The sequence below is a fragment of the Sciurus vulgaris genome (assembly GCF_902686455.1).
Source record: "Sciurus vulgaris genome assembly, chromosome: 8".
NCBI classification, from domain to species: domain Eukaryota; kingdom Metazoa; phylum Chordata; class Mammalia; order Rodentia; family Sciuridae; genus Sciurus; species Sciurus vulgaris.
Window position 1 is genome coordinate 116,609,397 of NC_136468.1, and position 22,910 is coordinate 116,632,306.

The 22,910-nt window shown below is 37.2% G+C and overlaps 1 protein-coding gene across 3 annotated transcripts in view; it reads left to right on the forward strand.

The window, feature by feature from the left end:
- The window catches only part of HORMAD2 (HORMA domain containing 2), a 118,652-nt gene that overhangs the window by 41,649 nt on the left and 54,093 nt on the right, over positions 1–22,910 (forward strand). For 2 of the 3 annotated variants that reach the window (XM_079151511.1, XM_079151513.1), the window contains 2 exons: positions 2,202–2,353; positions 2,518–2,771. In XM_079151511.1, the coding sequence (XP_079007637.1) occupies positions 2,202–2,353; positions 2,518–2,771 (406 nt within the window). The remainder of the gene's footprint in view (positions 1–2,201; positions 2,354–2,517; positions 2,772–22,910) is intronic. The other variant, XM_079151512.1, reaches the window with a different exon arrangement.

The window sequence follows — 22,910 nt, forward strand, 5'->3', positions numbered from 1 at the left end:
CTAGCCACTTGGGGCCTGAGGTAGATAAAACCCCTGGACTATTTGCCTACATGTACAAATTTTGTCATCTGCATACTCCACAGTGATGTACAAATAGCATTTTCTATGTGCTTCTCTGCATAGAAAAGACTGGAAAACACCTTATTGTCCTATCAAACCTAAAACTCCAAGTTTTAGACACACTTAGTAGATTAAATAGCACACTAGCGGATCAAATAGTACTTCAAAAGGACTCAGCGCAGATGAAGACATTTTGTTGAGGAGCAACATTTTTCTTTCAGTAGTTTTTGGCTTCAAATCAGCCAGGAAGTAGAAAGAGCTAAGGATCACTGATAAAATAGAAATGGAAGATGCAGATGACAGTGGAAAGCCCTGGGTAGTAGAGGACTGCAAGTAAGGGAGATGGATGCCCCTGAAAGGAACGACTTGAAGAGAAATGTGGCATAATTCTCCCTTTTCTCTACTATTAACCCTGTTCAGCTTGAGGATTTCTCTCTGGTACTCATTTCCTTCATTATTCTTTCATTTATAAAACTTACAGGCAATACTTGAATGTGAGGAGAAAGTCAGTTCCAAAAATGAGAGTTAAAATTTGAATCATCACTAGCTAACATTTGAATAGCACTTTGCAGATTATATTCACATTTCATACTTAATTTCTCACATATAACTGTTGCTTTTACTCTCTAAAATTCAAGTATCACTGACAACCAGATTAATCTCTTTGGTTTTGAAGATATATATGCCAAGAGGTAAGCAGTAAAATAGAAATGGCCACATCTTCTAGATATTAAGGAAACAAGAAAGTAATACATATTAGAATTTCCCAGAAGCCAAAAAATGGGTATTTTTTTACATCAGAGTCCTGAATAATTTTACTGATGAATCCTGGTGGACCCCCGGGCCACCGGGTTATAGACCTTCACTCTGATTACCTTGTTCAAACTGGCTAAATTCTGGCAGACAAGCTAAGTTGTTTCACATTGATAGAGGAGCTTAATAAATGTTTGCATTATAAATTTATACTGCCTGTAAAGATTAGTTAGGGAAAAACTCAACAGTTCGATTACTTAGGATTATTTTTCAGCTCTGTGCAACTCTAATGGAAGTCATAGCTCTTCCTCAAAACTACTCAAATGTGAGACTAATTGAAGAAGAAAACTTTGGAGAGGAAAAAAAAGGTTTAGAATTGGAAGGCAATTTAGTACAACTTGTTCATTCATATTTATTGAATGAAAGATACAGATGAAAGATACAGAGAGATACAGCCACTCACGGTCTAGAGGGGGACAAATAATTCTAATGGGAAAGCTGTGGGAATTATAGGGGAAGACTTTTTTGAAGAGGTGAAACATTGAGTTAGGTTTTAGAGGATCAGGTGCAAAAGTCAGGAAGAGAAATGGAAAAGCACAATATAAATGAAAGAAACAACATTTGCAAATGCACATGGTTGAGAGGAAATCAGGTAGTAGCTGCTGGTGAGAGTGGAGGAGAGTATATGGATGGACATTAAAGGCATTATACATATACCATCCTCGTATTTGATTGAAAGGGATGAATTTAATGGAAGAATTTTAAGCATGAAGGTGACATAAGCAGATTTTCCTACTTGGGTATTATTTTGGCAGTAGTATGGAAAATGGTTTGCAATGTGGAAAAGTGGGAAAGGAGGAAGAATAGTTAGATAGCCACTATGCTAATCCCTGCAAGTATGTGGATGGGATGCCTTTGAGAGATAACTAGATGGTAGATACAAAACTAGTGACTGATTTTATGCTTGGGGAGCTATAGACATGTCTGTAAGATTATCTCACAAATGACCTAACCAAGCAAAGTGTGTCTAAATGATTCGACTGAGGTCATTCTGATGGTTAGCAGCAGAGCTGATATTAGATGCCAGGGTACCTAATTCCAAATCCGGTGTTCTCATTATTATGACATGTGGCTATTTGTAAGCCAAATTTTGAAAAATGTTATATTTTAAATGCTTTAGGGGAACTTATTATTTAGAAGTCCTCTGTATATGCATTGTAAACTGTACAATTCTTCCATTAATTTATAGTCTAAAAACTTTCTCCAAAATGTCCTGATGTTTAATTTGTATTTATTTGATTATATACTCAAAAGTTTTGTGTTTTTTGGAATAGATTGTCAGTATTACGTATGATTGAAAAGTATGACTTTTTTCTATGTGATTGTAGCAGCAGTACAAGCTTTGAAAGTGGGACAAATAGTAAAGATATTAAGAAAACCAGTGTTCTTCTGATCCGTAAATTGTATATATTGATGCAGAATCTTGGACCCCTTCCTAATGATGTTATACTTACTATGAAACTCCATTACTACAATTCAGGTAGGTGGAAACTTTAGTCAAATTCTTCTTAAGTACTAAACTAATATTTTATATAAATAGAAGAATTTTACAAGCATTTGAAAGATATCTGTTGCTATACATAAAATATTACTCTGACTTCTGTTGAAACTGTTTCATGGCTTTTTGCCTTTTTCATTTTGCAGTGACCCCACATGATTACCAACCACCTGGTTTTAAAGAAGGGGTGAACTCACACTTCCTGCTGTTTGAGGGGGAGCCTGTTAATCTGCAAGTGGGATTGGTCTCCACGGGCTTTCATAGCATGAAAGTAAAAGTCACTACCGAGGCAGCCAGAGTATCTGATTTGGAGAACAATCTCTTTCAGGAGAATAACACTACTGAAATTGCCCATCAGGGTCTAGACTGCGATGATGAAGAAGAGGAGTACAACAATCAAGTAAGGCCAAGTTTTAGTAAGCCTGCATTGCTTCATTTGCACACAATTGACAATTTTCACTTTGCATACAGGTCATGTCACAGTAACAGAGTCCACTGTAGTACCAGGTATAAAAACTGAAATAAAACTGGCTTCTGACATAAAGGATTTTTTAGCCTAAAAAAAGTACACTCCTACCCGGGTGTGGTAACACATGCCTGTAATCCCAGCAGCTGGGGAGGCTGAGGCAGGAAGATGGAGAATTCAAAGCCAGTCTTAGCAACTTAGTGAGGCCCTAAGCAACTCAGTGAGACCCTGTCTCTAAATAAAATACAAAAAAGGGCTGCAGATGTTGCTCAATGGTTAAGCACCCTTGGGCTTAATCCCCAGTACCAAAAAAAAAAAAAAAAAAAGTACAGTCCTCAAGAAAGAAGTATGTTTTTAGATGAAATTGCCCATGACTAGAAGAAAAATATTTCCCAATATATTTCTAATTTTTATAAATGACATATTTTTAGGACTTAAAAATATTTTAGATGTCTAGTCATACCAAATAAAAGTATAAATCAGCTCTTGATTACTGGAGGGAGGGGGCTATAGGAAAGAAAAAGTTTGTGAATTAACCCAAATCAGAGTGAAAACAAAATGAAGTCAACTCTTATTTATGTGGAGAGATAAGCTCTGGGGCTAGATCACTGGGAAAAGCCAGGGAGCTGATAGGATTGCAGCCAGAGGAGCTGAACAGCCTGGGCTCTGGGCCCTTCACTTGCTTTTTGCAAAGAGACTTAAAGTTGGAGAGTTGCTAGGGCCCCTCTGTACCCTAGGTATATCCATACTGTTTAATGTCTGCTAACTCTAGGCTGACATTGTATTGAAAGGGTTCTGACACATTTTAAAAATCTTTTCAGGAGACAATGTAAGATTAGGAATAGTAACTTATTTGCCTGAGATAATCTGAGTCTTACATACAGAAGATGACTGCTAGGTAACTTCTGAAGATTCCTTCCAGTGTTATGCTTACTGCATGGAAAAGAAGTGCCGGTCTTACTTCAATTAACAATAACAGTACAACCAAACAAACAACAGGGTTTATTTTTTTTTTCTTCATTTTTAGTAGTTTTACAATGTCAGACATGTAAAAGCCTTTAGATTTTCCATAGTTTTCTTGTCTGATTCCACTCAAGGAAGCTGTAGCTAACATAGAAAGGTTAAGAAAAAGATTAGAAAAAGAATGAACAGGTTTCAACTGGATTTTTATCCTTAAAAAATTAAGAATTTCTCTTTTGTCAAATGAGATTTAAGTAGGACACCTAGAAAAGAATATTTTAATAGATTAAATGAGACATGTGATGACATTTTTCAAGTATATGTTTAGTAGAAACTTTATGTATAAAGATCTGGCTTTCATGATAAACTTATACTTGATTTGAGTTTCTCTCTCAACCAGCCAATCATATGAGAGAATTCAAATTTACTGAAATGCTAACTGACATTTTTCCACTAAAGATTCCTGTTTTTTTCCTTCATTAAAAATATGAACATTCATGCACATGTATACATACGTAGAATTTTAACCTTACTGCTTTTAAAAGTTACTTTATCGTGAAACATAATGCATCAAACAGAGTACTCAAAACTAATATGCACAGTTTAAAGAATAGTGAAAACATCCATATACCCACACAAGCTAAGAAGTAGAAATTTACCACTAGAAGCCACCAGGTATCCCTTCATTAATACACTTCATGTGTCTCCAAAGGTAAATACATCTTGAATTTTTAAAAATTCTTCCTTTGGTCTTTGTAGTTTAATCATTTACCAATATTTGAGCCCTTTTAAAATTTTTATATAAAAGTAATCATTTTCAATTATTTTTCTAAAATTTTAGTCATTTGCTTGACCATCAAAACTGAGATTCAGACATTGTGTGTGGTGGTTGTTGTTTCATTTCTACTGTTGTATTCTACTGTTTTGTTTCATTTTTGAAATGGGATCTTATTCTGTTGCCCAAGCTGATCTCAAACTCCTGGGCTTAGTGATCCTCTTGCCTCAACTTCCTAAGTGCTGGGACTACAGGTGTGTGCCACCGTGCCCAGCTAATATCCTACTCTTGTTAAAGTTATTTCTTTTTAATTGTTAGAAACGTTCATACACATCTCCTGGTACACTTGTGAAAGAATGTCTCTAGGGAATATACCAGAGAGTTCTAGTCTTGCATATTTTTAACTTCATTAGGTAACACAAAACTGTTTTCCAAAGTGGTTGTAAAAGAGAGTGCCCTATATTCTTGCCAACACTTGACATTGTTGGAGTTTTTGTTTTCTGCCAATCTGCTAGATGGGAGATAGTAATAGAACCACATGATTTTAATCTCAATTTCCCAGATTATCAGAGAGTTTGAGAACCTTTTCTTTGGTCAGTCTGGTTTTCTTGTATAGGAAATAGCTATTCAAGTGTTTCACACATTTTTATTTCTTTTCGTTTTTGTTTTTGTTTTTGTTTTGTGTACCAGGGGTTGAAACCAAAGTACACTCCCAATTCTTTTTTATTTTTTTATTTTGAGACAGGGTCTCACTAAGTTGCTTAGGTCCTTGCTAATTCTGAGGCTACCTTTGAAGTTGTGATCCTCTTGCTTCAGTCTCCTGAGCTGCTGTGATTACAGGCATACACCACTATGCCTGGTTCATACATTTTTCTATTAGGTTCTTTATTTTTTCCTCATTGACTTTAAAAGGTATTCTAAATATTTTTTACTTATTTGTGTTGTAATATTTTTTCCAGGTTTGTGACTTATCTTTTAACTTTCTTTAAGGGGTCTTTTGATAAATAGATGTTCTTAATTTTAATGTAGTTTATTCTTTTTCTTTAATATGTGCTTATAGATAGCTCAAGAAATCCTTTTCTACCTGAAGTCATTAATAATAATCTCCTTCATTTTATCCTGAAAGTTTTAAAGTTTTACTTTTCACATTTGGATTTTTTATTTTTTTCCATTCTTTTTTTTTTCATTCCCCCTAGGACTGGCAATTGAATTCAAAGCCTTGCGCATACTAGGCAACTGTCCTACCACTAAGCCACAACCCCAGCCCACATTTGAGTGTTTGTCTGCTTCTTTTGCAGTACTGGAGTTAGAGCCCAGGGGCACTCTACCAGTGAGAAGCATTCTCAGCCCCCCCACTTTTTTTTTTTTCCTCCCCTAAAGCAGGTTCTCAGGCTGGCTTCAAACTTACTATCCTCCTGCCTCAGCCTTCTGAGTACCTGGGATTACAGACATTGCCCACTGTGCCCACTTCACATTTAGATCTTTAAAAGTTGTTTTCATTTGTGGTCTGAGGTAGACTAGATCCCTTGAACATTTTTAAATTTAAGCATAATCTATATATATGAAAATGTATCTGTCATAATAATATAGCTCAATAAACATTCATAAACAACACTGGGGCTGGTAGGAGGGTAAGAGAAGTAAGATGTTTAGGGAAACACATTTTTTTGCTAATTTCTAAAAAAAAATTTATTGGTACATTATAATTGTACATAACAGTGGAATTTGTTGTCACATATTCATAACATGCAAAGAACAAAATTTGGTCATTTTCATTCCCTAGTGCTCCCATTCCTTCCCCTTCTCCCTCTCCCTGGTCTCCTTTCTCTGCTCTGCTGGTCTAAGGGAGCACATTTTAAGTATACTCTCAGTGCCAAGAGTGAACATCTCCTTAAATTGTGCTCTCTGAATATATTGCTTGCCTCACCTTATCCCAGCCCTACAGAAAATAAACATGTGAAATAAACAATCAGATCAAGACACAGAATACTACCAGTCCCCCAGAAACTTCTTACTTTTCAGTCACTGTTCATTCAACAAGGGTATTTCTGTCCTTACTTCCGTTAGCATTGATTAGATTCTCCTGTTTATTTTATAGATGTTGAATCATATAGTATGAGCTATCATTTTAGTTGACATTACAATGTAAGATTTATCCATATTTTTACATGTTGTTGTAGAACATTCTCACAATTTGTTAATATGCATTTGAGTGATTTTCAATTTTTGACCATTATAAATAGTACTGCTCTGAACATCTGGAACATGTGTTTCACTGAAATACGTAGTAGGAATAGAATTTATAGGAGTAGAATTGCTGGGTCAAAGGCTGTGTGTACATTTAGTCTTTAGAGACACCCCCCAAAAATTTCCAAAGTGATTTTGCCAATTTATATTTCCATCAAGGTATGAAAGTCATGGTGCTTCATATCCTCACCAACCCTTGGCATTTTCTACCTTTTTACTTGTAGACATTCTGGAGGGTATGCAGTGGTATGTCATCATGGTTTTAATTTACATTTCCTTGATGATTGATGAAGATGAGCACCTTTTCATATGTTTATTGGCCATGTCTTCTTTCGTGAAGTTATCTTTATATTGTTTGCCATTTTTTTTCTATTTATCTTTCTTTGTTATTGATTTCTAGAAATTTTGCAGATGAATCCTTTGTCAGATAATATATGCTGAGTAAATTTAACTTTATAAATTGCCTCTTACTCTTTTTTCTATTTTTTACTGCCGCATGCATTACAGTTGGACATAATGATGAGATTCATTGTTACACATTTGTACATGCACACAATATAATACTATCTTTTACTCCCTTAATGAGGTATTTTATGAACAGAAGTTCTTAATTTTAATATAATCCAATTTATCAATTACTACATTGAGCAATTTAGAGTACTGCTTAAGAAATTTTTTTTGCTCCAAAGTTTATAGAGATATTCTGTGTTTTTCTCCAAAAGCGGGGGAATACAAAAGTGTTGTTATTGTTGTTTAATTATAAGACAAACTTCTGCTGTGGGTGTAGCTCGGTAGTAGAGCACCTGCCTACCATTTGTGACCCTGGGTTCAAATCCCTTAAAGGGGAGGAGCAGGAAAATCAACAACAAAAAAAATCCAATGAATAACTTCATACCAAAAAGTATGAATACCTGGATTTCTCTTCCCCACCTTCATATATGAAGTTATTCATACATCTCATGAATATGAAGATCTCATGATTTTAAAAATCTTTTCTGTTCCTGTGATTATTGCTATTTTTATATCTGGTGCTATTTATTTGCACCCCATTTGTTTTTCTTGATTATATTTGCCAAAAATCAATGTTTTTCTTAGACTTTTCAAGAAGTCATCTGTTGATTGTACTCATCATTTCTATTGTTTTTGTTTATTATTGATTTCATTCATGTTTTCTTTTATCTTTGTCTCCTTCTATTTCTCTGGCTTGGTTCTCTCTCCCAGATTTCATATTGATCTCTCCATGAGTATATAGACATGTATATCCTATGTACCTCAAATTCAGCTTCAAATGGAATTGCACCTTCTGCCCAAATATGTTTTTTCTCCTCTCACATTCCCTAACTTGCAATAGCACTATTGCTTTTCCAGACAATCTAACCAGGAAAATGTTCAACCCCTATATTCTCCTTACTTTCCACATTCTTTTGGCTACCATTTCTGTCTCTTCTGCCTTTGAAATATTTGTAAATTCGAACCCATTGACATTGTGCACATTTAGGCTGTCATTATTGGTTTTTTAATTACTTTTTTTATTTGTTCTAAATAGTTGTACATGACAATAAAATGCATATTTTGCTAGATCATACATAAAAGGAGTATAATCGCTCATTTTTCTGATTATACATATTGTAGGATCTTATCAGTCATGTAGTCATATATGTACATGAGGTAATAATGTCTGTTTCACTCTACTATCATTCCTTCTCCCGTACCCCTTCCCCTCCCATCACTCCCCTCTACCTAATATAAAGTAACTCTATTCTTCCCTATCCCCTCCCACTTATTGTGAATTAGCATCTACATATCAGAGAAAACATTTGGCCTTTGGTTTTTTGGACTTGGCATATTTCACTTACCATGATACACCATCCATTTACCTGCAAATGCCAGAATTTCATTCTTCTTTAAAGCTGAGTACTATTCCATATATATATACAATGGATATAATCACATTTTCTTTACCCATTCATCTCTTTTGAAGGGCATCTAGGTTGGTTCCATACTTTAGCTATGATGAATTGAACTGCTATAAATGTTGATGTGGCTGTGTCACTGTAGTATGTTGATTTTAAGTCTTTTGGGTATAAGCCAAGGAGTGGGATAACTGAGTCAGATAGTGGTTTCATTCCAAGTTTTCTAAGGAATCTCCAAACTGCTTTCCATAATGGTTGCACCAATTTGCATTCACACCAGCAATGTATGAGTGTATCTTTTTCCCACATCCTCACCAACAATTATTGTTGCTTGTATTCTTGATAATTGCCATTCTGCTTAGAGTAAGATGAAATCTTAGAGTAGGTTTGATTTGCATTTCTCTAATTGCTAGAGAAGTTGAACATTGGGCTGGGGAGATAGCTCAGCTGGTAGAGTGCTTGCCTTGCAAGCACAAGGACCTGAGTTCAATCCCCAGTATCACAAAAAAAAAAAAAAAAAGAGAGAGAAGTTGAACATTTTTTCTTATATTTGTTGATTGATTGTGTATCTTCTGTGAAGTGTCTGTTCAGTTCCTTAGCCCATTTATTGATTGGGTTATTTGTTTTTTTGGTGTTGTTTTTTTTTTTTTTTTTTTTTTTAGTTCTTTATATATCCTAGAGATTAATGCTTTATCTTAGGTGCATGTGGTAAAGATTTTCTCCCAATCTATAGGCTCTCTCTTTACATTATTGTTTCTTTTGCTGAAAAGAAACTTTTCAGTTTGAGTCCATCCCATTTATTGATTCTTGATTTAACTTCTTGCGCTTCAGGGGTCTTGTTAAGGAAGTCAGGATGTAGGCCGACATGGTGTGAATTTGGGCCTACTTTTTCTTCTAGGAGTCTCAGGGTCTGTGTTCTAGTGCCTAAGTCTGTGATCCACTGTGAGTTGAGTTTTATGCAGGGTGAGAGATAAGGGTTTAATTTCATTTTGTTACATGTGACTTTCCATTTTTTCCAGCATCATTTGTTGAATATGCTATCTTTTCTCCAGTGAATGTTTTTGGCACATTTGTCTAGTATGAGACACCTGTGTTTATGTGGGTTTGTCTCTGTATCTTATATTCTGTACCTTGGTCTACATGTCTGTTTTGGTGCTTATACAATGCTGTTTTTATTACTGTAGCTCTGTAGTATAATTTGAGGTCTGGTATTGCAATGCCTCCTGCTTCACTTTTCTTGCTAAGGATTGCTTTGGCTTTTCTGGATCTCTTATTTTTCCAAATGAATTTCTTGATTGCTTTTTCTAGTTCTGTGAAAAATGTCATTGGGATTTTAATAGAAATTGCATTAAATTTGTATAACGCTTTTGGTAGTATGGCCATTTTAACAACCTTAATTCTGCCTATCCAGGAGCATGGGAGGTCTTTACATCTTCTAAGGTCTTCTTCAATTTCTTTTTTTAGTGGTCTGTAGTTTTCATGGTAGGGGACTTTCACCTCTTTTGTTAGATTGATTCCAAAGTTTGGGTTTGTTGTTGTTGTTGTTGTTGTTGTTTTGCAGCAGTTGTAAATGGGGTAGTGTTCTTTATTTCTCTTTCAGTGGATTCATTACTGATATATAGGAATGAGTTTGATTTATGGTTATTAATTTTATATCCTGCCACTTTGCTGAATTCATTTATTAGTTCTAGAAGTTTTTTGGTGGAGTTTTTTGGATCCTCTAAATGTAGAATCATATCATCAGCAAATAGTGATAGTTTGAATTATTCTTTACCTATTTGTATCCCTTTAATTTCTTTGATCTAATTACTCTGGCTAGAGTTTCAGAGACAATATTGAATAAAAGTGGTGAAAGAGGGCATCCTTGTCTTGTTCTAGTTTTTAGGGGGAATGCTTTCAATTTTACTCCGTTTAGAATTATGTTGGCCTTGGGTTTAGCATATATGGCTTTTACAATGTTGAGGTATGTTCCTACTATCCCTAGTTTTTCTGGTGTGTTGAACATGAAGGGGTGCTGTATTTTGTAAAGTGCTTTTTCCGTATCTATTGAGATGACCAAATGATTGTTGTTTTTAAGTCCATTGATATGATGAATTATGTTTATTGATTTCCGTAAGTTGAACCAACCCTGATCCCTGGGATGAACCCCACTATCTCTTTAATATGTTTTTGTATGCAATTTGCCAGAATTTTAATGAGAATTTTTACATCTATGTTCATCAGGGATATTGGTCTAAAGTTTTCTTTCCTTGATGTGCCTTTGTCTGGTTTGGTATCAGTGTCATATTAGCCTCATAGAATGAGTTTGGAAGGGTTCCCTCCTTTTCTATTTCATGAAATAATTTGAGGAGTATTAGTGTTAATTCTTCATTGAAGTTCTTTTAGAGCGTGGCTGAGAATCCATCTGGTCCTGGGTTTTTCTTCATTGGTAAACTTTTAATGGTGTTTTCTGTTTCTTTATTTGAGATTGTTCTGGTTTTTTTTATTTATTTATTTTAATTAAAAATCATAAATTTACATAGGGCAGTGTTGTTTGATTCATTCTGTTATTTTTTTCCCTTTCCCCCCCACCCCTCCCACCCCTTTTTTCCCTCTATACAGTCCTTCCTTCCTCCATTCTTACCAACCTTCTTATCCCTAACCCTAAACCTAACCCTAACCCTAACACTAACCCCTCCTACCCCCCCTTATATGTCCTCATCCGCTTATCAGCGAGATCATTCGTCCTTTAGTTTTTTGAGATTGTCTTATCTCACTTAGCATGATATCCTCCAATTTCATCCATTTGCCTGCAAATGCCATAATTTTATCATTCTTTATGGCTGAGTAATATTCCATTGTATATATATGCCATAGTTTCTTTATCCATTAATCAACCTTAGGGCATCGAGGTTGGTTCCACAATCTGGCTATAGTGAATTGAGCAGCTATGAACATTGATGTGGCTGTATCTCTGTAGTATGCTGATTTTAAGTCCTTTGGGTATAGGCCAAGGAGTGGGATAGCTGGGTCAAATGGTGGTTCCATTCCAAGCTTTCTGAGAAATCTCCATACTGCTTTCCAGAGTGGCTGCACTAATTTGCAACCCCACCAGCAATGTATAAGTGTACCTTTTTCCCCACATCCTCGCCAACACCTATTGTTGCTTGTGTTCTTCATAATCGCCATTCTAATTGAGGTGAGATGAAATCTTAGGGTAGTTTTGATTTGCATTTCTCTTATTACTGGAGATGTTGAACATTTTTTCATATATCTGTTGATTGCTTGTACATCTTCTTCTGTGAAGGGTCTGTTCATTTCCTGTTCATTAGCCCATTTGTCGACTGGATTATTTGTATTCTTGGTGTAGAGTTTTTTGAGTTCTTTATAGATTCTGGAAATTAGCGCTCTATCTGAAGTATGAGTGGCAAAGATATTCTCCCACTCTGTAGGCTGTCTCTTCACATTACTGATAGTTTCCTTTGCTGAGAGAAAGCTTTTTACTTTGAATCTATCCCAGTTATTGATTCTTGCTTTTATTTCTTGTGCTATGGGAGTCCTGTTAAGGAAGTCTGATCCTAGGCCAACAAGTTGAAGATTTGGACCTACTTTTTCTTCTATAAGATGCAGGGTCTCTGGTCTGATTCTGACGTCCTTAATCCATTTTGAGTTGAGTTTTGTGCAGGGTGAGAGATATGGGTTTAATTTCATTCTGTTGCATATGGTTTTCCAGTTTTCCCAGCACCATTTGTTGAAGAGACTATCTTTTCTCCATTGCATATTTTTGGCACCTTTGTCTAGTATGAGAAAATTGTATTTATTTGGATTTGTGTCCATTTCCTGTATTCTGTACCATTGATCTACCTTTCTATTTTGGTACCAATACCATGCTGTTTTTGTTACTATTGCTTTGTAGTAGAGTTGCAGATCTGGTATTGCGATACCCCCTGTTTCACTCTTTCTGCTAAGGATTGCTTTAGCTATTCTGGGTTTCTTATTCTTCCAGATGAATTTCATAATTGCTTGCTCTATTTCTGTAAGGTACGTCATTGGGATTTTAATTGGAATTGCATTGAATCTGTATAGCACTTTAGGTAGTATGGCCATTTTGACAATATTAACTCTGCCTATCCAAGAACATGGGAGATCTTTCCATCTTTTAAGGTTTTCTTTAATTTCTTTCTTTAGTGTTCTGTAGTTTTCATTGTAGAGGTCTTCTACCTCTTTTGTGAGATTGATTCCCAAGTATTTTATTTTTTTCCAGGCTATTGTGAATGGGGTAGTTTTCCTAATTTCTCTTTCTGAAGATTCATCACTTATGTATAAAAATGCATTGGATTTATGAGCATTGGTCTTGTAGCCTGCTACTTTACTGAATTCACTTATGAGTTCTAAGAGTTTTCTGGTGGAATTTCCTGGTTCCTCTTAATATATAATCATGTGATCAGCAAACAGGGATAGTTTGAGTTCTTTTCCTATTCGTATCCCTTTAATTTCTTTGGTTTGTCTAATTGCTCTGGCAAGAGTCTCAAGAACGATGTTGAATAGAAGTGGTGAAAGAGGGCATCCCTGCCTTGTTCCAGTTTTTAGGGGGAATGCTTTCAGTTTTTCACCATTTAGAATGATATTGGCCATGGGCTTAGCATAAATGGCCTTTACAATGTTAAGGAATGTTCCCCCGATTTTTTCAAGTGTTTTGAGCATGAAGGATGCTATATTTTATCGAATGCTTTTTCTGCATCTATTGAAATAATCATGTGATTCTTAACTTTTAGTCTGTTGATATGGTGAATGACATTTATTGATTTATGGATGTTGAACCAACCTTGCATCACTGGGATAAAACCCACTTGATCGTGGTGCACTATATTTTTAATAAATTTTTGTATGTGATTTGCTAAAGTTTTGTTGAGCATTTTTGTGTCAATGTTCATTGAGGATATTGGTCTGAAATTTTCTTTCCTCAATGTGTCTCTGTCTGGTTTAGGTATCAGGGTGATATTGGCTTCGTAGAATGAGTTTGGGAGGGTTCCCTCCTCTTCTATTTTATGGAATACTTTGAGAAGTATTGGAATGAACTCTTCTTTAAAGGTTTTGTAGAACTCGGCTGAGAACCCATCTGGTCCCAGACTTTTCTTTGTTGGTAGGCTTTTGATGACCTCTTCTATTTCATTGCTTGAAATTGATTTATTTAAGTTGTGTATGTCCTCCTCGTTCAGTTTAGGTAATTCATATGTCTCTAGAAACTTGTTGATGTCTTCGAGGTTTTCTGTTTTGTTGGAGTATAGATTTTCAAAATAGCTTCTAATTATGTTTTATATTTCACTCGTGTCTGTTGTGATATTTCCTTGTTCATTCCGAATTTTAGTAATTTGCATTTTCTCCCTCTTTCTCTTTGTTAGTGTGGCTAAGGGTTTATCAATTTTGTTTATTTTTTCAGAGAACCAACTATTTATTTTTTTAATTTTTCCGATTGTTTCTTTTGTTTCATTTCGTTGATTTTGGCTCTGATTTTAACTATTTCCTGTCTTCTACTACTTTTGGTGCTGGTCTGTTCTTCTTTTTCTAGGGCTTTGAGCTGTAGTGTTAAGTCGTTTATTTGTTGATTTCTGCTTCTTTTGTTGAATGCGCCCCATATAATAAATCTTCCTCTAAGTACTGCTTTCATAGTGTCCCAGAGGTTTTGATATGATGTGTCTTTGTTCTCATTTACTTCTAAGAATTTTTTAATTTCCCTCCTGATGTCTTCAGTTATCCATTCATCATATAATAGTGTATTATTTAATCTCCAAGTATTGGAGAAGTTTCTGTTTTTTATTCTGTCATTTATTTCTAATTTCAATCCATTATGATCTGATAGAGTACAAGGTAGTATCTCTGTCTTCTTATATTTGCTAACAGTAGCTTTGTGGCATAAGACATGGTCTATTTTAGAGAAGGATCCATGTGCTGCTGAGAAGAAAGTGTATTCATTCTTTGTTGGATGGTATATTCTATATAAGTCAATTAAGTCTAAATTGTTGATTGTGTTATTGAGATCTATGGTTTCTTTATTCAATTTTTGTTTGGACGATCTATCCAGCGGTGAGAGAGGTGTGTTAAAATCGCCATTATTATTGTGTTGTGGTCTATTTGATTTCTGGAATTGAGAAGGATTTGTTTGATGTACATGGATGAGCCAATGTTTGGGGCATAGATATTTCTGATTGTTATGTCTTGCTGATTTATGCTTCCCTTAAGCAATAGGTAATGTCCTTCTTTATCCCGTCTGACTAGTTTTGGCTTGAAGTCCACATTATCTGAAATGAGGATGGATACTTCAGCTTTTTTGCTGTGTCCGTGTGCATGGTATGTTTTCCCCCATCCTTTCACCTTTAGTCTATGGGTATCTCTTTCTATGAGATAAGTCTCCTGCAGGCAGCATATTGTTGGATTTTTCTTTTTAATCCAATCTGCCAGTCTATGTCTTTTGATGGATGAGTTCAGGCCATTAACATTCAGGGTTATTATTGTGATATGATTTGTATTCCCAGTCATTTGACTCATTTTTTTTTTTTTTACATGATTTGGTTTCTCCTTTATTTGGCTATTCCTTTAGGCTAGTTCCTCCCGTTGCTGATTTGCATCGTTTTTCATCTCTTCCTCATGGAATATTTTACTGAGAATGTTATGTAATGCTGGCTTTCTTTTTGTAAATTCTTTTAGCTTTTGTTTATCATGGAAGGATCTTATTTCATCGTCAAATCTGAAAGTAAGTTTTGCTGGGTATAAGATTCTTGGTTGGCATCCATTTTCTTTCAGGACTTGAAAAATGTTGTTCCAGGCCCTTCTAGCTTTTAGGGTCTGGATTGAAAAATCTGCTGATATTCTTATTGATTTCCCCCTGAATGTAATTTGATTCTTTTCTCTCACGGCCTTTAAAATTCTGTCTTTATTTTGTATGTTAGGTATTTTCATAATAATGTGCCTGTGTGGGTCTGTTTTAATTTTGTATATTTGGAGTCCTATAAGCCTCTCGAACTTGATTTTCCATTTCATTCTTCAGATTTGGGAAAATTTCTGATATTATTTCATTGAATAGATTGTTCATTCCTTTGGTTTGTTTCTCTAAGCCTTCCTCAGTCCCAATAATTCTTAAATTTGGCCTTTTCATGATATCCCATAGTTCTTGTAGATTCTGTTCATGATTTCTTACCATCTTTTCTGTTTGGTCAACTTTGTTTTCAAGGTTAAATATTTTGTCTTCAATGTCAGAGGTTCTGTCTTCCAGGTGTTCTATCCTATTGGTTATGCTTTCTATGGAGTTTTTAACTTGGTTTATTGTTTCCTTCGTTTCAAGGATTTCTGTTTGGTTTTTTTTTTCAGTATCTCTAACTCTTTATTGAAATGATCTCCTGCTTCCCGTATTTGCTCCTTTAACTGTTGATTGGTGTGATCATTTAATGCCTGCATTTGCTCTTTCATCTCCTCCTTCAATGCCTGCATTTGCTCTTTCATCTCCTCATTTGCTTCCCTGATTGTTTTAATTATGTACATTCTGAACTCCTTTTCTGTCATTTCTTCTGCTGTGCTGTCATTGGGTTTTATTGATATAGTATCTAGGTTTGTTTGGGACATTTTCTTCCCTTGTTTTCTCATATTGGTTAGATGTCAGTGGGACTCTATGATATTGCAGATTTCCTCTATTTGCTTATAGTGTCCCTGTAGATTTCCAGTGTATCACCTCCCAGCCTTCAGTAGCCTGAAGTCTTGGAGTAACTTGATAATGCAGTACTTCCGAAGGAAGCTGTCCCTAGCCCACTACTGGTTCCAGGGCTTGGAGCTGGCTCTGTGTGGAAAGGCTCTCACTGGGGGGCCTGCTCCGAGAATCTGGCTGTGTGGGAGGAGCCCACTGCTGGAGTTCCCAGGGCTGCCTGTAGAAGACTCTAGCTGCCCTGCCCTACTCTAATAAGCCGCCGGAATCCGGGCTGAGCTTCACCAGGTACGGGAGACTCATCCCGTGGTTCTATTTTAGTCCGAGTTTCTCAATGCTTCCCCTTCTTGAATCCTGGGTTCTGGAGCGACTGGAGATGCAGTCACCCTCTAGTCCGCCATCTTGGATCACACCGTTGAAAAAGCCTGCGGCCGGAGGGGGGCAGGGCCACCTGGAGAGGTCTCTGGCTGCCCTGCCCTGGTCCCAGAGGCTGCTTGCGGGTCGGAGGTCTCCGCTGGCTTGGGGACTTGTGGCTGGCTCTGTGTAGAAAGGCTCTCACTGGGCGGTCTGCTCTGAGAAGCTAGCCTGGAAAGGTACTTCCCGCCAGAGGGAGCCAGGCTGCTTGGGGAAGTCCCTGGCTGCCCTGTCCTGGTCTCTGAAGCAGCCTGTGGGTGGGCCGAAGCTTTCTGCACGCTGGATCAGGGACTTGGAGCTGGTTATGTGCAGAAAGGCTCTCACTGGGGGGCCTGCTCCGAGAAGCTGGAGTATTTAGAGATTGTTCTGTTTAAATCATGTATGACCTCCTGATTCAGTTTAGGTAGGTCTTATGTCTCTAGAAATTTAGCAATGTCTTCAATATTTTCTATTTTATTGGAGTAAATTTTCAAAATAGTTTCTAATTATCTCTGATTGTTTCAGTTGTGGCCATTGTGATATTTCCTTTTTCATCACATATTTTAATAATTTGGGTTTTTTCTCTTTTTCTCTTCGTTACTGAGGCTAGGGGTTTATCAATTTTATTAATTTTTTTCAAATAACCAACTTTTTATTTTGTTGATTTTTTTTTCAATTGTTTTGTTTCAGTTTTATTGATTTCAGCTCTGATTTTAATTATTTCCTGTCTTCTGTTTTTGGTGTTGATTTGTTCTTCTTTTCCTTAGGGCTTTGAAATGTAATGTTAAGTCATTTATTTGTTGACTTTTTATTCTTTTAATAAATAAAGTGCAATGAACTTTCCTCTTAGTACTACTAAGAGGAAAAGTACTACACTACTTCATAGTGTCCCAGAGATTTTGGTATATTGTACCAGTATTCTCATTTACCTCTAAGTATTTTTTCATTTCATCCTTGATTTCTTCTACTGTTTGTCATTCAATAATGTATTATTTAGTCATCTTCTATTTTATTATTGATTTCTAATTTTAGTCCTGTATGATCTGATAAGAATGCAGGATATTAGCTCCATTTTTTTGTATTTACTAAGAGTTGCTTTGTGGCATGAGATATGGTCTCTTTTGGAGAAGGATCCATGTGCTGCCAAGAAAAAAGTGTATTCAATCATTGATGGATGAAATATTCTATATATGTCTGTTAAGTCTAAATTATTGATTGTATTATTTAGTTCTACACTTTATTTAGTTTTTGTTTAGTAGATCTGTCCAGTAGTGAGAAGGTATATTAAAGTCACTCAGTATTATTATGTTGTGGTCTGTTTGGTTCTTGAAATTGAGAAGGATTTACTTGACATACATAGATACTTCATTGTTTAGGGCATAAATATTTATAATCATTATGTCTTGATAATTCCTTTCAGTAGAATGAAATGATCTTCTTTGTCCCTTCTGATTAACTTTGGCTTGATGTCCACTTTATCTGATATGAGAATGGAAAACTCTGCTTCTTTACACAATCCATATGAGTGATATGTTTTTTTCCCATCGTTTCACCTTCAGTCTGTGGATGACTTTGCCTATGAGGTGAGTCTCTTGGAGACAGCATATTGTTGGGTCTTGTTTTTTAATCCAATCTGCAAATCTGTGTCTTTGATGAGTTTAGGTCACTAATAGTCAAGGTTATTACTGAGATATGACTTGTATTCCCAGGTACTTTGGTTTATTTCTGGCTTTTAATTTGATTTAGTTTCTTCTTTGACTATTCTTTTAGTATAGTTTCTCCCTTTGCTTGTTTTCACTATTTTTTTTCATGTCATCCTCATGGAATATTTTGTTGAGAAAGTTCTATAGTGCAGGCTTTCTAATTGTGAATTCTTTTAACTTTTGTTTATCATGGAAGGATTTTATTTCCTCTTCAAATCTTAAACAATTTTGCTGGATATAAAATTCTTGGTTGGCATCCATTTAGAGGCTTTTAGAGGCTTGAAATATGTTGTTCCTTAACCTCCTAGCTCTAGGGTCTGGGTTGAGAAATTAGTTGAGATCCAAATTGGTTTTCCCCTATATGTTATTTGCTTTTTTTCCCTCATGGCCTTTAAGATTTTATCCTTATTCTGTATTTTAGTCATTTTCATTATAATGTGTCTCCGTATGGGTCTACTGTAATTTTGTACATTTGGGGTCCTGTAAAGCGTCCAGTATTTTATTTTTCATTTCATTCTTTAGGTTTGGAAATTTTCTGATAATATGTCATTGAAAATATTGTGCATTCCTTTGGTTTGTATCTCTGTTCCTTCTTCTATCCCAATAACTCTTAAATTTGGTCTTTTCATGTTATCCCATAATTCCTGGAAGTTCTTTTCAGGGATTCTTGCCATCTTCTTTGCATGGTCAACTTTATTTTCAATATTAAATATTTTGTCTTCATTGTCTGAGGTTCTGTCTTCCAGATGGTCAAGTCTGTTGGTGATGCTTCCTATTGAATTTATAATTTTATTTATGGATTCCTTCATTTTGAGAATTTCTGCTTGGTTTTTTTTTTTCACAGTCTCTAACTCTTAATGACGTGATCTTTCACTTTCTGTATTTTATCTTTGATTTCACTCTTTATACTATCCTTTACTTCACAGATCAGATTAACTATGTACATTCTAAACTCCTTCTCAGACATTTCTTCTACTGTGTTGTTAGTGGCTTTTCTTATTGGGGCATCATGGTTTGTTTGTGGCATTTTGTTTCCTTGTTTTTTCATGTTGCTTGTGTGTTTTCCCATCTAGTTGTATGGATCTGAGGCAATACAGATTCTACCCTGTAGACCTATATTGTCCCTGAACATTTCCAGTATCTCACCGTCAAGAGGGAGACCAATATCAATAGCACCCAATGCAAACAATATACAGCCTCAAATTTAATAGAGTCCACTATCCCTTTACTACAAACAGCAATGATGTGTTCAATCACTATCCACAATAAAAACAGAAAATTTGCCAAACAGATTTACAATCTCAATAGAAAGAATGGAAACAGTGCAGGACATGGTATTCATGAGGGAGAAAGAGAGAAGCCAGAAGCAAAAATCCACAGGAGGAGTGGAAGAGGAACCAACTTATATTGGCTTTAGGTGGAGAAAAGGTAGAAACAGAATCCAGGAAGACAGGCAAGCAAGAAGAATATATATAAAGAGAAAAAAATTAAAAATATAAGAATATACAGCAGAACTACAAAACATCACGGATATATCACTGTCCTCAAAAAACTGATGCATAAAAAACACCCTGCTCCAAATATGGTAGAGCAAGATGCCAGAGAAGAAAAAAATAAAAATAAAATAAATCTTGGTGGAAAATTGAACAACTGTCCCTGCCGATGTCAGAAAGCTTCTCAGCCCTATCGCTGACTTTCCACAAGACTGCCTGGCCCAGACAGGCCCTGGAAGACCCAGTCACTATCCCATGGATCTGGGCCTCAGATGTCCTGGGTTCAGCCACGTTGCAGTCCCAAGATCTCATTGCCACTGGAATTTGGAGAGAGACCACCAGGAAGGAGCAATCCTGAAAAACAGTAAGTAGATGGTGGCAACTCACACTCCCAGGAGGAAGACCCCAGGTGCAGCCAAGACCGTGGACACCTGGACACTGAGCTTCCAGGTCCCGGGTGGTGTCCCCAGAAAGGGGCAGCTATGCCCCTAGATGTCAGTGGCAACAAAACACCAGCACCTCAAACAAACCCCAGGCTCTGGTCAGCATCTCAAAATGGATGTGTCCATGTGCAATCAAACCTGGAGTATCCCTGGCAGCGAACCTCTGGGTGTGATTGGCAGCAGGCAGAAGGTCAGCAGCAGCTGCAGTCATCAGTGGTATTGGCAGCAGATTGGGGGACTGCAATAGCAGCAGTGGTGACTGTGGCTGCAGCTAAGGCTGCAGTTTCAGCGGCACCCAGAGAGAAGACCTCCTGGTAACCCCTGGTTAGCTGCAGCAGCGTTGGTGGCAGGGGTGTCAGCAGTAGTGGCAGTGGTGGCAGCAATGTTGATTGGCAGCCATGCCCGGAGAAAAGAATTCCAGACATCTGAGGTCCAAGGCAGCAACATGTTCAACATGATACAAGGCATCAATTAAAAATAATACTTAATATCATACCTAGTAGTAAAAAAATAGATGCTTCTCCCCCAAAAATCAGGAATAAGATAAGTATCATTGTCATTTCTATTCAACATTGTCGTGGATTTTCTAGCAAGATCAATTAGATAGGTAAAGAAAATAAAAAAAAAAACCCAAGTTGAAAAGATCATTGCCAATGGTATGTTCATATCTATAGGAAATCCTGAAGAATCCACTAAAAATCTATTAGAATAAGGAGTTCAATAGGGGTATTAGTCAGGTTTCTCCAGAAAAACAAAACTAATAAGATAAACTGGTAAGATGGAAGAAAAGAAAGAAAAAATATTCGTGTGTGTGTGTGTGTGTGTGTGTGTGTTGTTCTGCTGAATTTTGTCTGCTAGTATTATATTGAAGATTTTTGTGTCCAATTCATAAGGGACACTAAGCTAAAGTTTTCTTGTGATGTCTTTGTGTGGTATTAGTATCAGGTTAACACTGGCTTCATTAAATGAGTTCAGAAGTGTCTGTTCCTCTTCTATTTTTTGGAAGAAGGTTGGTAGAACCCTGTACCTATTAGAAGAAAAAGTAGGCCCACATCTCCATTATGTTGACTTAGGAACCAAATTCCTCAACAAGACTCCTAAAGTGCAAGAAGTAATATCAAGAATCAATAAATGGAATTTTATCAAACTAAAAAGCTTCTTCACAGCAAAGGAAATAATCAATAACATGAAGAGAGAGACTACAGAATAGGAGAAAAATCTTTGCCACCTGAACCTCAGATACAGCATTAATCTCCAGGATATATAAAGAACTCAAAAAACTTAACACCAAGAAAACCAAATAACCCAATCGATAAATGGACAAAGGAGCTAAACAGGAACTTCCCAGAAGAAATATGAATGGTCAACAAATATGTAAAAATGTTCAACATCACTAGCAATTAGAGAAATGCAAATAAAAACTACACTGAGATTTCATCTCTAGTCAGAATGGCAATTATTAAGAATACAAGTAACAATAAATGTTGGTGAGGATGTGAGGGAAAGGGTACTCTCATACACTGCTGGTGGGACTGCAAATTGGTGCAACCACTATAGAAAGCAATATGGAGGATGGGACGGTAGTCCCGGAACACAGGGAACTTTGTGAAGTAGAGCTGCCGGCGAGACGCCCCTCCCCCCGCTGGAGCAGTGAACTCGGACAACTGGGAGCATTGGAGAGGAGGCCACTCAGCACAGCGCTGGGACTCGGAGCAACCACTGGGGCTCCGGCGGCTGCCCAGGGGAGGAGCGGCGAGGACAGCTGTGTGGACTCAGAACACCAGGGCCTGCCCTGAGGAGGAGGAGGAGCGAGGCCGCTTGGATTCGGAGTGACTGTACCGGAGCTGCAGGCGGTTGCCAGAGGAGAAGCCGCGCGGCAAGATGTTTGGACTCAGAGCGACTGCTTCTGAAAACCGGGGCCTGCCCTGAGGACGAGGAGGAGGAGGAGCGCGGCTTGGATTTGGAGTGGCTATACCAGAGCTACAGGCGGTTGCCAGAGGAGAAGCGGCGCGGCAAGCTGTTTGGACTCAGACCACTTCTGAACCCCGGGGCCTGCCCAGAGGAGTAGGAGGAGGAGGAGGAGGAGCGTGGTGGGTCGTGTGGACTCACAGTGACTGCATTAGAGCTCCAGGCGGCTGCTCAGAGGAGAAGGCGAGTGGTAAGTTGTTTGGACTTAAAGTGACCGCTCCTGAACACGGGGGCTGCCTGGAGGAGAAGCGCGGTGGGTCGCTTGGTCTCGAGTGGCTGCACCAGAGCTCCGGGCGGTTGCCCAGAGGACGTGTGCAGCAGGTCACGTGGATTCAGAGCCACTCAGAGCGACTGCTCCTGAACACCCAGGGGGTTACCAGAAGGAGGAGGAGTAACGGGGAGGGTCATTTCGACTCAGAGTGATTGATTGCCCAGGACTACAGGTGGTTGGTGGGAGGAGGCACGCAGTGAGTTGCTTGGACTCCTAGTGACCGCACTGGAATACT